The sequence below is a fragment of the Mustelus asterias genome, chromosome 5, assembly GCF_964213995.1.
Source record: "Mustelus asterias chromosome 5, sMusAst1.hap1.1, whole genome shotgun sequence".
Lineage (NCBI taxonomy): Eukaryota > Metazoa > Chordata > Chondrichthyes > Carcharhiniformes > Triakidae > Mustelus > Mustelus asterias.
This window is the reverse complement of record NC_135805.1, coordinates 21,179,599-21,192,278: the sequence shown is the minus strand read 5'-3', so window position 1 is coordinate 21,192,278 and position 12,680 is coordinate 21,179,599. Positions and strand designations below refer to the sequence as shown.

Below are 12,680 nucleotides of genomic sequence, written 5' to 3'. Positions count from 1 at the left end.
CAAAAGTGCTAAGCTTGCAAAGAAAGAAGAAGTTGCATTGGCACAATACCTTCCATCAACATTCCACAGCACATTGCACCCAATTATGAAGTATGTTCATTGTCATAATGTAGGAAATAGAGCAAAGTTCCACAAACAGTAACATGACAATGATCAGATCACCATCTGTTTCTTATTGATGTTGTCTGAAGGATAGATATTGATCTAAGCACTTCCCTGAAATAGGGGAGGTCTTGTGGCGCAGTGGGTAGCGTCCCTGCCTCTGAGCCAGAAGCTCCAGCCACAATCCCGGCTTCAGTTAGAGTCCCACCCTTGGACTTAATGATCGAGGAAGGTGTGTTCACAACGCAGCCAACAAGTTGATACCAACCTGCAAAATCCTTCCAACACATGCCAATAGCAGGTGGTAAGAGTGGGAGAGAAGTGACGGCACGTTGGCACAGTGGTTAGCACTGCTGCCTCACAGCGCCAGGGACCCGGTTCGATTCCCGGCTTGGGTCAGTGTCTGTGTGGAGTCTGCACATTCTCCCCATGTCTGCATGGGTTTCCTCCGTGTGCACGGTTTCCTCCCATAGTCCAAAGATGTGCGGGTTAGGTTGATTGGCCATGCTAAGTTGCCCTTCCGTGTTAGGGGTACTAGGTAGGGTAAATGCATGGGGTTATGTGGATAGGGCCTGGTTGGGATTGTGGTCAGTGCAGACTTGATGGGCCGAATGGCTTCCTTCTGCACTGTAGGATTCCATGGGTGGAATTGGCTAATGCAGACTGGGCGAGCAGACTGGTAGGTAGGACAGCTGAGGAACAGTGGAGGATTTTTAAGGAGATTTTTTAAAGTACTCAGCAAAAATATATTCCGGTGATAAAGAAGGACTGTAAGAAAAAGGATAACCGAACGTGGATAACGAAGGAAATAAAGGAGAGTATTAAAATAAAATCAGATGCGTACAGAGTGGCCAAAAATAGTGGAGAATTAGTGGATTGGGAAAGCTTTAAAGAAAAACAAAGAACGACTAAGAAAGCGATTAAGAAAGGAAAGATAGATTACGAAACTAAACTAGCTCAAAATATAAAAAATGATAGTAAAAGTTTTTACAAGTATATAAAAAGGAATAGAGTGGCTAGAGTGAATGTTGGACCCTTGGAAGATGAGAGGGGGGATTTAATAGTGGAAAACGAGGAAATGGCTGAGACTTTAAATAAGTTCTTTGTGTCGGTCTTCACGGTGGAAGACACAAATAGTTTGCCGAATATTAGAGATCGAGAGTTGGTGGGAGGGGAGGTCCTTAATACAATTACTGTTACTAAGGAGGTGGTGCTTGGTAGACTAATAGGACTGAAGGTAGACAAGTCCCCGGGCCTGGATGGAATGCATCCCAGGGTACTGAAAGAAATGGCTGAGGTAATAGCAGATGCGTTAGTAGTAATTTATCAAAATTCGCTGGACTCTGGGGTAGTGCCGGCTGACTGGAAAACAGCTACTGTTACGCCGCTGTTTAAAAAAGGAAGTAGACAAAAGGCGGGTAACTACAGGCTGGTTAGCTTAACGTCCGTAGTTGGGAAGATGCTAGAGTCCATTATTAAAGAGGAAATAACAGAGCACCTGAATAAGAATGGTTCGATCAAGCAGACGCAGCATGGATTCATGAAGGGAAAGTCGTGTTTGACGAATCTACTGGACTTTTATGAAGATGTCACTAGTGCGGTTGACAGAGGGGAACCGGTGGATGTGGTGTTTTTAGATTTCCAGAAGGCGTTCGATAAGGTGCCTCACAAAAGGTTGCTGCAGAAGATTGGGGTACACGGAGTTAGGGGTAAGGTGTTGGCGTGGATTGGGGATTGGCTATCTAACAGGAAGCAGAGAGTTGGGATAAATGGGTGCTTTTCTGGTTGGCAGTTGGTGACCAGTGGCGTGCCGCAGGGATCGGTGCTGGGGCCTCAATTGTTTACCATTTACATAGATGATCTGGAGGAGGGGACTGAATCTAGGGTATTCAAGTTTGCTGATGACACGAAGGTGAGTGGGAAAGCGAATTGCGTGGAGGACGCGAAAAGTCTGCAGAGAAATTTGGATAGGCTGAGCGAGTGGGCGAGGATCTGGCAGATGGAATATAACGTTAGCAAATGTGAGGTTATCCACTTTGGAAGAAATAATAGTAAATTGGAATATTATTTAAATGGAGAAAAATTACATCGTGCGACTGTGCAGAGGGACCTGGGGGTCCTTGTGCACGAATCGCAAAAACTCAGTCTGCAGGTGCAGCAGGTGATCAAGAAGGCGAATGGAATGTTGGCCTTTATCGCGAGGGGGATAGAATATAGAAGCAGGGAGGTCTTGCTGCAACTGTACAAGGCACTGGTGAGGCCGCAACTGGAGTACTGTGTGCAGTTTTGGTCCCCTTATTTGCGAAAGGATGTGTTGGCCTTGGAGGGAGTGCAGAGAAGGTTCACCAGGTTGATACCGGAGATGAGGGGTGTAGCTTATGAGGAGAGATTAAACAGATTGGGTCTGTACTCGTTGGAGTTTAGAAGGATGAGGGGTGATCTTATAGAGACATATAAGATAATGAAGGGGCTGGATAGGGTAGAGGTGGAGAGATTCTTTCCACTTAGAAGGGAAACCAGAACTAGAGGGCACAGCCTCAAAATAAGGGGGGGCCAGTTCAGAACAGAGTTGAGGGGGAACTTCTTCTCTCAGAGGGTAGTGAATCTCTGGAATTCTCTGCCCATTGAAGTGGTGGAGGCTTCCTCGTTGAATATGTTTAAATCACGGGTAGATCGTTTTCTGATCGATAAGGGAATTCGGGGTTATGGGGAGCAGGCGGGTAAGTGGAACTGATTCGCTTCAGATCAGCCATGATCTTGTTGAATGGCGGGGCAGGCTCGAAGGGCCAGATGGCCTACTCCTGCTCCTATTTCTTATGTTCTTATGACTACTGATTGATATGGAGTGGCACCCCTTAGCTATAAGCCTCTGGCAATAGGCTAACTACCTGTTCCAGGAAAGGTAGCTGTGGAAACATGAAAGTCAGCCTCCTGCACCTCTAGGTGTGGGAAAAGAAACAACAACTTCTTTGAACTAGTGTAGTGGGATCTTTTGCATTTATCTTCAAGGGCACACAAGGGCTTCAGTTTAAGAGGATGCCACTTTTGATAATGCAGCACTCATTCAGTGCTCGATCTGGATTAGGTGCTGCACTCTCAAGAGTGAGACTTGAATCTACAACCTTCTGACTCAGCGGCAAGAGTGCTGCCACGAACCTATGGTTCAGATTGTGTCATGGAGTAGGAATGATCTATAGAGGTGTTGCGATAGAATGTTCTTCAAGGTATAATAATGATAATTGGGAAAAAACAGTGATTTAAATCTCGACAAGGCACTTAAAGGAGAACTGTATCCTTCTATATTATCGCAATTGATTTTTCTTTTGCACTGGCTATAACTCTGTTGTATCGATCCTGCTATGGTTAGGTCAAGTGATTTGTTGCAACAAATCTTTGGCTATTGTTAAGATCTACTTGAAACAGCACTTTTCCTGCCTCCAGGTCTACTTTTGAGCAAAATTGTAGCCCACAAATTGTGTAAGTGCAGAAATTCATGGGACCTGTTGCACTTAGATGTGTATTTTAAGGGGAAATGGGGGGGGGTGTGTATGTTTGAAGGGGGAAATGTTGCAGCTATAAGGAAAGAGCAACAGTGTAGGGTGGTTGCAATGGGCTGAATGGCCTATGTACTATGATTCTCAGGGAATGTAGTGGTTATCCAAATTGGCGTCACTATTATGATCAGTGCTGCTCTGACTTTAATCTACTTGTTCCTCAGAACACACTTATCCAACCCCTTGTATCTTCAGTTTGTTAAAATCAAGATTTGTCTCAGGGTGGCATAGTGGCACTGCTGCTTCACAACACCAGGGACCCAAATTCGATTCCCGACTTGGGTCGCTGTCTGTGTGGAGTCTGCATGTTCTCCCCGTGTGGGTTTCCTCCGGTTTTCTCCCACAATCTGAAAGACATGCAGGTTTGGTGCATTGGCCATGCTGAATTCTCCCTTAGTGTACCCAAACAGGCGCCGGAGTGTGGTGACTAGGGGATTTCACAGTAACTTTATTGCAGTGTTATGTAAGCCTACTTGTGACACTAATAAATAAACTAATAAACTTAAACATAAATCTAAAGGTTTTAAAACAAAAAATTAAGATCACCTAACCATCACCTTGTTTTCATGCCTGCAGTTTTTCAAACACATTGCGGTCATGCTTTCGCTGTAGAGCAGGTTGTACAACAACAAGATTAGTTATGCAATTTTGATTAATTACTTCTGCTCTTATTATGTTAAGGTATGTTCCCCATACAATGTCATCTATTAAGATTATGTAGTTAGGTTCTTGTTCATTTTTAATTCTTTCATGGGCTGACAGCATCACTGGAAAGACTAGCATTTACTGACCATCCCTAATTGCCCTTGGGAAAGTGAACAAAGAACAAAGAAAATTACAGCACAGGGACAGGCCCTTTGGCCTTCCTAGCCTGCACCGACCATGCTGCCCGACTGAACTCAAATTCTCTACCCTTCCGGGGAACATATCCCTCTATTTCCATCCTATTCATGTATTTGTCAAGATGCCCCTTAAAATCACTATCGTATCTGCTTCCACTACCTCCCCCAGCAGCAAGTTCCAAGCACCCACCACCCCTTGTGTAATAAACTTGCCTCATACATCTCCTTTAAACCTTGTCCCTCGCACCTTAAACCTATGCCCCCTAGTAATTGACTCTTCCCCCCCCCTGGGAAAAAGTTTCTGACTATCCACTCTGTCCATGCCCCTCATAATCTTGTAGACTTCTATCAGGTCGCCCCTCAACCTCCATCATTCCAGTGAGAGCAAACCAAGATTCTCCAACCTCTCCTCATAGCTAATACCCTCCATACCAGAAAACATCCTGGTAAATCTTTTCTGTACCCCCTCCAAAGCCTCCATGTCCTTCTGGTATTGTGGGACCAGAATTGAACACTATTCCAAGTGCGGCCTAACTAAGGTTCTATAAAACTGCCTTGCCAATTTTTAAACTCAGTGCCCCAGCCGATGAAGGCAAGCGTGCCGTATGCCTTCTTGACTATCTTCTGCACCTGCGTTGCCACTTTCAGGGACCTGTGTACCTCTACACCCAGATCCCTTTGCCTATCAGTACTCTTAAGGGTTCTGTCCTTCTGTGGTGGAGAACCGTTGCCCATCCAGCAGGTACACCTACATTGCTGTTAGAAAGGGTCTTCCAGATTTTTGCTCCAGTGCAGGAGCAGCAAAGTAGTTCCAAGTCAGGATAGTGTCTGCCTTGGAGGGGAATTTGCAGTGATGATGCTCCCATGCATCAGCTACCCTTGTCCTTCCAGGTGGGTAGAGGTCACAGGTTTTGAAAATACTGTAAAGGAACCTTGGTAAATGGCTGCAGTGCATCTTGTAGATGGTACACACTGCTGCTTTGTGCACGGTGGTGGAGGGAGTGAGTATTTAAGCTGCTGATTGGTGTGCTGATCAAGGCTGTTCTGTCCTGGTTGGTGTCGAGTTTCTTGACTGCTCTTTTAGCCACATTCGTCCAGGCAAGTGGAGATGCTTCATAGAACAGAAAAAGGCCATTTGACTCACCATGCCTGTGCTAGCTCTTTGGAAGGGCGATCTAATTAGTCCCACTCCCTGCTCTTTTCCCATATTACTGAAAATTAGCTTTTTGTAAGTTAACTCTACAAATTAATTATGCAGATTGGCAGCTTTAAACAAAGGAGCATGGAAGATAAGCAGTTTCTCTCAGCTTAAATTTGCTATAAAATGGAATCCTTAAAGCCTGGAAATACCTCAAATCACCAGACCAGACTCATAAATGCTGACTCTCATGCCCCATGTTCTCAATCACGTTGTTAATGATTGACCAGCCAGGCTGTTCACTAGTGTGTCAGGCAGGATATATCCCTACAGGTCAGTAGGACTCTTCACACTTGGAAGTAACCCTACTCAATTAATGGTAGGCCGTTGGGGAGAGTTACAGAACAAAGAGATCTCGGGATACAGGTTCATAGCTCCTTGAAAGTGAAGTCACAGGTGTACAGAGTGATGAAGAAGGCATTCAACATGCTTGATTTCATCGGTCAGAACATTGAATACACGAGTTGGGAAGGCCACACTTGGAATACTGTGTGCAATTCTGGTCACCCTATTATAGAAAGGATATTATTAAACTAGAAAGAGTGCAGAAAAGATTTACTAGGGTGCTACCGGGACTTGATGGTTTGAGTTATAAGGAGAGGCTAAATAGACTGGGACTTCTTTCTCTGGAGCATAGAAGGCTGAAGGTGATCTTATAGGGGTCTATAAAATAATGAAGGGCATAGATCAGCTAGATAGTCAATATCTTTTCCCAAAGGTAGGGGAGTCTAAAACTAGAGGGCATAGGTTTAAGGTGAGAGGAGAGAGATACAAAAGTATCCAGAGGGGCAATTTTTTCACACAGAGGAGTGTCTGGAACAAGCTGCCAGAGGTAGTAGTAGAGACGGGTACAATTTTGTCTTTTAAAAAGCATTTAGACAGTTACATGGGTAAGATGGGTATAGAGGGATATGGGCCAAATGCGGGCAATTGGGACGAGCTTCGGGGTTTAAAAAAGGGCAGCATGGACAAGTTGGGTTGAAGGGCCTGTTTCCATGCTGTAAATCTCTATGACTCTAAATCAGTGCTATAACAAATAGTGTGGTGCTCGCCAGAAGAACAGGAAGAAGCATACCAGTGCTCCATGCTGATAAACTGCATAGTTTTAGCTGGTTAACCTCAGCTAGTAGCACCCACTTTCTCTCAGGCTCCCTAAGCTTTTGCCGTTGCAATTTAACATCTCTAACAACCTTGATCTCGGGCAAGTGGTTGCTGTGAAGAAAAAGGTGTGCATTTCCGATTAAGTTTTTAAAAAAAACTCTACCTCTGGATTTCTCAGTTCCCAGTTTAGATACATAAGGACAGCAGTGGGCCATTCAGCCTCTTGAACCTGTTTTGCCATTCAATTGGATGGCTGATGTTAATCCAAAAAAAAAATCTATTGATCTTAATGTTCAAATCTCAGTTGATTTGGACTCATCAGCTTTCTGGGGAAGGGAATTTCCTAAGGGTGGCACAGTGGTTAGCATTGCTACCCCAGTGCCATGGACCCGGGTTCGATTACTGGCTTGGATAACTGTGTGAAGTTTGCACTTTCTCCCCTTATCTGCGTGGATTTCCTCCCGGGTGTTCTGGTTTCCTCCCACAGTCTGAAAGACGTGCTGGTTAGGTGCATTGGCCATGCTAAATTCTCCCTCAGTGTACCCAAACAGGCGCGGAGTGTGGCCACTAGGGGATTTTCACAGTAACTTCATTGCACTACTGTTTATGTAAGCCTACTTGTGACACTAATAAAGCTTAAAAAACCTTTCCCTTCGATGCGGTCATAGGTTTCTACACACCAGACAGCTGGCTGAACAAAGAACAATTTTGTGGTCCTGTTTTTAGCATGGTGTCACTATTGGCAGCCACACTAGCCCGTCCTTCCTTAAAGAATTAGCTGTATTGATTCTGGTTTGTGCCCCTTAGAGGGAAAGGTGAGCCAGTGACGGAACTCAGTTGGACATCTTGTCGGCAGCTCCTCTACCAGTCAGTTGCCACAGTCCTGGCACATGCAGGCTTCGAGTCTGCCCACGAGGGCGTTCTGGAAACACTGACCGATATCGCCAGCGATTACTACTTCAAATTCACACGGCTCCTGCGCTTCGCCACGGATCGAGAAGCACGGGTCGGGCAGACCCCCTTCCAGGACGTGATGGAGCAGGTATTCCATGAGGTGGGAATCGGCAGCGTGCTCTCCTTGCAGAGGTTCTGGCAACATCGTATCAAGGACTATCACAGCTACACTCTGCAGGTAGGTCAACATCACTGTGAGCCACTCTCAGACATTTCAGATCCTCTGCCAGTGGGTCAGAATAATGCCACACTGGCACCATTGTCTTCTGCTGCCTATTTCTAAGCTTTGGAATTCCCTGCTGAAACTTCGTACCTCCCTCGATTTCCCTCTCTTCCTTTAAGATGTTTCTTAAAAAATCTCCCTTTCGACCAAACTTCTGGCCATCTGTTCTAATACATACATTTGTGGCTTGGTGTCCTTTTTTGTTTGGTAACGCTCTAGTAAAGCACTTTGGGACATTTTACTATTTTAAAGGTGCTATATAATTTTTTTTTAATTCATTCGTGGAACATGGGTGTCACTGGCTGGCCAGCATGTATTGCCCATCCCCAGTTGCCCTTGTTCAGAGGGCAGTTGAGAGTCAGCCACATTGCTGTGGCTCTGTAGTCACATATAGGTCAGAGTGGGTAAAGACGGCAGATTTCCTTCCCTAAAGGACATTAGTGAACCAGATGGGTTTTTCCGACAATCGACAATGGTTTCATAGTCATCAGTAGATTTTTAATTCCAATTTTTTAAAATTGAATTCAGATTCCACCATCTGCTGTGACGGGATTTGAACCTGGGACCCCAGAACATTAGCTGAGTTTCTGGATTAATAGTCTAATGATAATACCACCAGGCCATTGTCTCCCCCACTCAATAATAAATAAAAATAAATGCAATAATTAATGTCTGTAAAGTTATTATTCCAAGTATTCACACTGTTGTAAAGCACTCACCAAGGAGTACAAGAGTTGGGAAATCATGTTTTAGCTTTATAAAATCTTGGTTAGGCCGCATTTGGAGCATTGCGTGCAGTTCTGGCCACCACACTACCAGAAGGATGTGGAAGCTTTGGAGAGAGTACAAAGAAGGTTCACCAGAATGTTGCCTAGTCTCGAGGGTGTTGACTATGAGGGGAGGAAGAATAAACTAAGATTGTTTTCACTGGAAAGACAGAGGCTGAGGGGAGACCTGATCGAGATATACAAATTTGAGAGGCATAGACAGGGTGGATAGTCAGAGGCTATTTCCCAGGGTGGGAGTATCAATTACAAGGGGACATGGGTCCAAGGTGAGAGGAGAAGTTTAAGGGAGATGTGTGGGGGGGAGTTTTCACGCAGAGAGTGGTGGGTGCCTGGAATGCGCTGCCAGTGGAGGTGGTGGAAACAGACACATTAGCAACATTTAAGAAGCATCTGGGTGGGTACGTGAATAGCCAATGTTGTTCCTTTGTTTAAGAAGGGTGGCAAGAATAATCCAGGTAATTAGGTGAGCCTTATATCAGTGGTAGGGAAATTATTGGAGAGGATTCTTCGAGACAGGATTTATTCCCACTTGGAAATAAGTGGAAATTAATGAGAGGCAACATGGTTTTGTGAAGGGTAGGTCGTGTCTCACGAACTTGATCGAGTTTTTCGAGGAAGTGACAAAGATGATTGATGAGGGTAGGGCGGTGGATGTTGTCTACATGGACTTCAGTAAGGCCTTTGACAAGGTCCCTCATGGCAGACTGGTGCAGAAGGTGAAGTCGCATGGGATCAGAGGTGAGCTGGCAAGGTGGATGTAAAACTGGCTCAGTCAGAGAAGACAGAAGGTAGCATTGGGAGGGTGCATTTCTAAATGGAGGGCTGTGCCAAGTGGCGTTCCTCAGGGATCAGTGCTGAGACCTTTGCTGTTTGTAATATATATAAATGATTTGGAGGAAAATGTAACTGGTTTGATTAGTAAGTTTGCGGACGACACAAAGGTTGGTGGATTTGCGGATAGTGATGAGGACCATCAGAGGATACAGCAGGATATAGATGGGTTGGAGACTTGGGTGGAGAGATGACAGATGGAGTTTAATCCGGACAAATGTGAGGTAATGCATTTTGGAAGGTCTAATACAGATAGGAAATATACAGTAAATGGCAGAACCCTTAAGAGTATTGATAGGCAGAAAGATCGGGGTGTACAGGTACACAGGTCACTGAAAGTGGCAGTGCAGGTGGAGAAGGTAGTCAAGAAGGCATACGGCATGCTTGCCTTCATCGGCTGGGGCATTGAGTTTAAAAATTGGCAAGTCATGTTGCAGCTTTATAGAACCTTAGTTAGGCTGCACTTGGAATATAGTGTTCAATTCTGGTCGCCACACTACCAGAAGGATGTGGAGGCTTTGGAGAGGGTACAGAAAAGATTTACCAGGATGTTGTCTGGTATGGAGGGCATTAGCTATGAGGAGAGGTTGGAGAAACTTGGTTTGTTCTCGCTGGAACGACGGAGGTTGAGGGGCGACCTGATAGAAGTCTACAAGATTATGAGAGACATGGACAGAGTGGATAGTCAGAAGCTTTTTCCCAGGGTGGAAGTGTCAATTACTAGGGGGCACAGGTTTAAGGTGCGAGGGGCAAGGTTTAAGGGAGATATACGAGGCAGATTTTTTACACAGAGTAGTGGGTGCCTGGAACTCGTTGCTGGGGGAGGTAGTGGAAGCAGATACGGTAGTGACTTTTAAGGGACGTCTTGACAAATACATGAATAGGATGGGAATAGAGGGATATGGTCCCCGGAATGGTAGGGGGTTTTGGTTAAGTCGGGCAGTATGGTCGGTGCAGGCTTGGAGGGCCGAAGGGCCTGTCCCTGTGCTGTAATTTTCTTTGTTCTTTATTCTTTTCTTTGTATGAATAGGGAGGGAATGGAGGAATACAGACCGAGTAAGGGCCGAAGGTTTTTTAGTTAGGACATCATGATCGGCGCAGGCTTGGAGGGCCAAAGGGCCTGTTCCTGTGCTGTACTTTTCTTTGATCTTTCTTTGAAATCCCAGGTTCCATTCTTGACTGCGTCATGATAGCTGATTTCACCTGGGTGTGGTAGTGAGATCAAAAGAGAAAATGCTGGAAAATCTCAGCAGGTCTGGCAGCATCTGTAAGGAGAGAAAAGAGCTGATGTTTCGAATCCAGATGACCCTTTGTCGAAGCTTGTTAGACCTGGTTTCAGATTCTAGTGTCCGCAGTAATTTGCTTTTATTCAGTGGTAATGAGGTGCTGTAGTTGCCTCAACACTCTGACCTGACGAGGGAAAGTAAATTAGCCAAGTTCCCAGGCGATGATTAATGTCCATCCACTCCTGCACTGAACATGTGTGGACACCCTAAAGGGAAACCAATAGCCTAGTGGTGTTATCATTGGATTATTAATCTAGAAACTCAGCTAATGTTCTGGGTTCGAATCCAGCGAGGGCAGATGGTGGCATTTGAATTCAATAAAAAATATCTGGACTTAAGAATCTACTGATGACCATGAAACCATTGTCGATTGTCGGAAAAACCCATCTGGTTCACTAATGTCCTTCAGGGAAAGAGATCTACCGTCCTTACCTGATCTGCCCTACATGTGACTCCAGAGCCATAGCAATGTGGTTGACTCTCAGCTGCCCTCTGAAATGGCCTAGCAGTACATAATGGTTTTGATGAGCAGATTTTTACAAGTACTGTGTATATGCTATCCCATCCTCAAGGAGCTGAGAGCTTGCGCAATGTATTCCAGTGTCATTGTACTCCAATGGTTTATTTAATAATCGATGTGAACATTGTTTTTAAAAAACAACTTTCCGTTCTGCAACGTTGGCTCAAATCTTCCAAACAGATTAGGACCGAGGTAGTTGAGTGTTTGGGGGCTAGTCGTGTGGTTGGAGGCGGGGAGGGTGTTTGGTTGTTGATTGTCGGTGAGAGGATTGGTTGTGGAATTACCCAGGTGTTAGACCTGGTTTTAAAAAATCTACCATTTCCTGATAACTATCCAGATAAGTATATGTTGCCTGGATTGAGTGGCATGCCTTATGAGGATAGGCTGAGGGAGCTCGGTCTTTTCTCCTTGGAGAGACGTACGATGAGAGGAGACCTAATAGAGGTATATAAGATGTTGAGAGACATAGATCGGGTGGACTCTCAGAGGCTTTTTCCCAGAGTGGAAATGGCTGCTACGAGAGGACACAGGTTTAAGGTGCTGGGGGGTAGGTACAGGGGAAATGTTGGGGGGAAGTTTTTCACAGAGAGGGTGGTGGGCGAGTGGAATCGGCTGCCGTCACTGGTGGTGGAGGCAAACTCAATAGGGTCTTTTAAGAGACTCCTGGATGAGTACATGGGACTTAATAGGATGGAGGGTTATAGGTAGGCCTAAAGGGTAGGGATATGTTCGGCACAACTTGTGGGCCGAAGGGCCTGTTTTGTGCTGTAGCTTTCTATGTTTTCTATGTTTCTAAGTACCGCAGATCTGTTCCAAGTCTCCGACTCGAGCTCAGAGCTGGAGACTTTCGCACAGGGTCCTAGGGAGCAGGGAGGTTGCCCATTGGATGTGTAAACTACACAAACAATTCCCACATGGATACGTGCATCAGAAGGGGCGGCACAGTGGTTAGCACTGCTGTCTCACAGCACCAGGGACCCAGGTTCGATTCCCGGCTTGGGTCACTGTCTGTGCGGAGTTTGCACATTCTCCCTGTGTCTGCGTGAGTTTTCTCCGGTTTCCTCCCACAATCCAGAGATGTGTGGGTTAGGTGGATTGGCCGTGTTAAATTGCCCCTTAGTGTCAGGGGGACTAGCTAGGGTAAATATGTGGGGTTATGGGGATAGGGCCTGTGTGGGATTGTGGTCGGTGCAGAGTCAATGGGCCGAATGGCCTCCTTCTGCACCGTAGGATTCTATGACTCTGAGAACCTCCACACTGATCCATACTGAAACCAGTGTT

The 12,680-nt window shown here is 45.5% G+C and overlaps 1 protein-coding gene across 4 annotated transcripts in view; it reads left to right on the top strand.

Moving 5' to 3' along the window:
* Positions 1-12,680, top strand: part of supt7l (SPT7 like, STAGA complex subunit gamma) — a 42,069-nt gene that overhangs the window by 22,542 nt on the left and 6,847 nt on the right. For all 4 annotated transcript variants that reach the window (XM_078212241.1, XM_078212244.1, XM_078212242.1 and 1 more), the window contains one exon: positions 7,605-7,929. In XM_078212241.1, the coding sequence (XP_078068367.1) occupies positions 7,605-7,929 (325 nt within the window). The remainder of the gene's footprint in view (positions 1-7,604; positions 7,930-12,680) is intronic.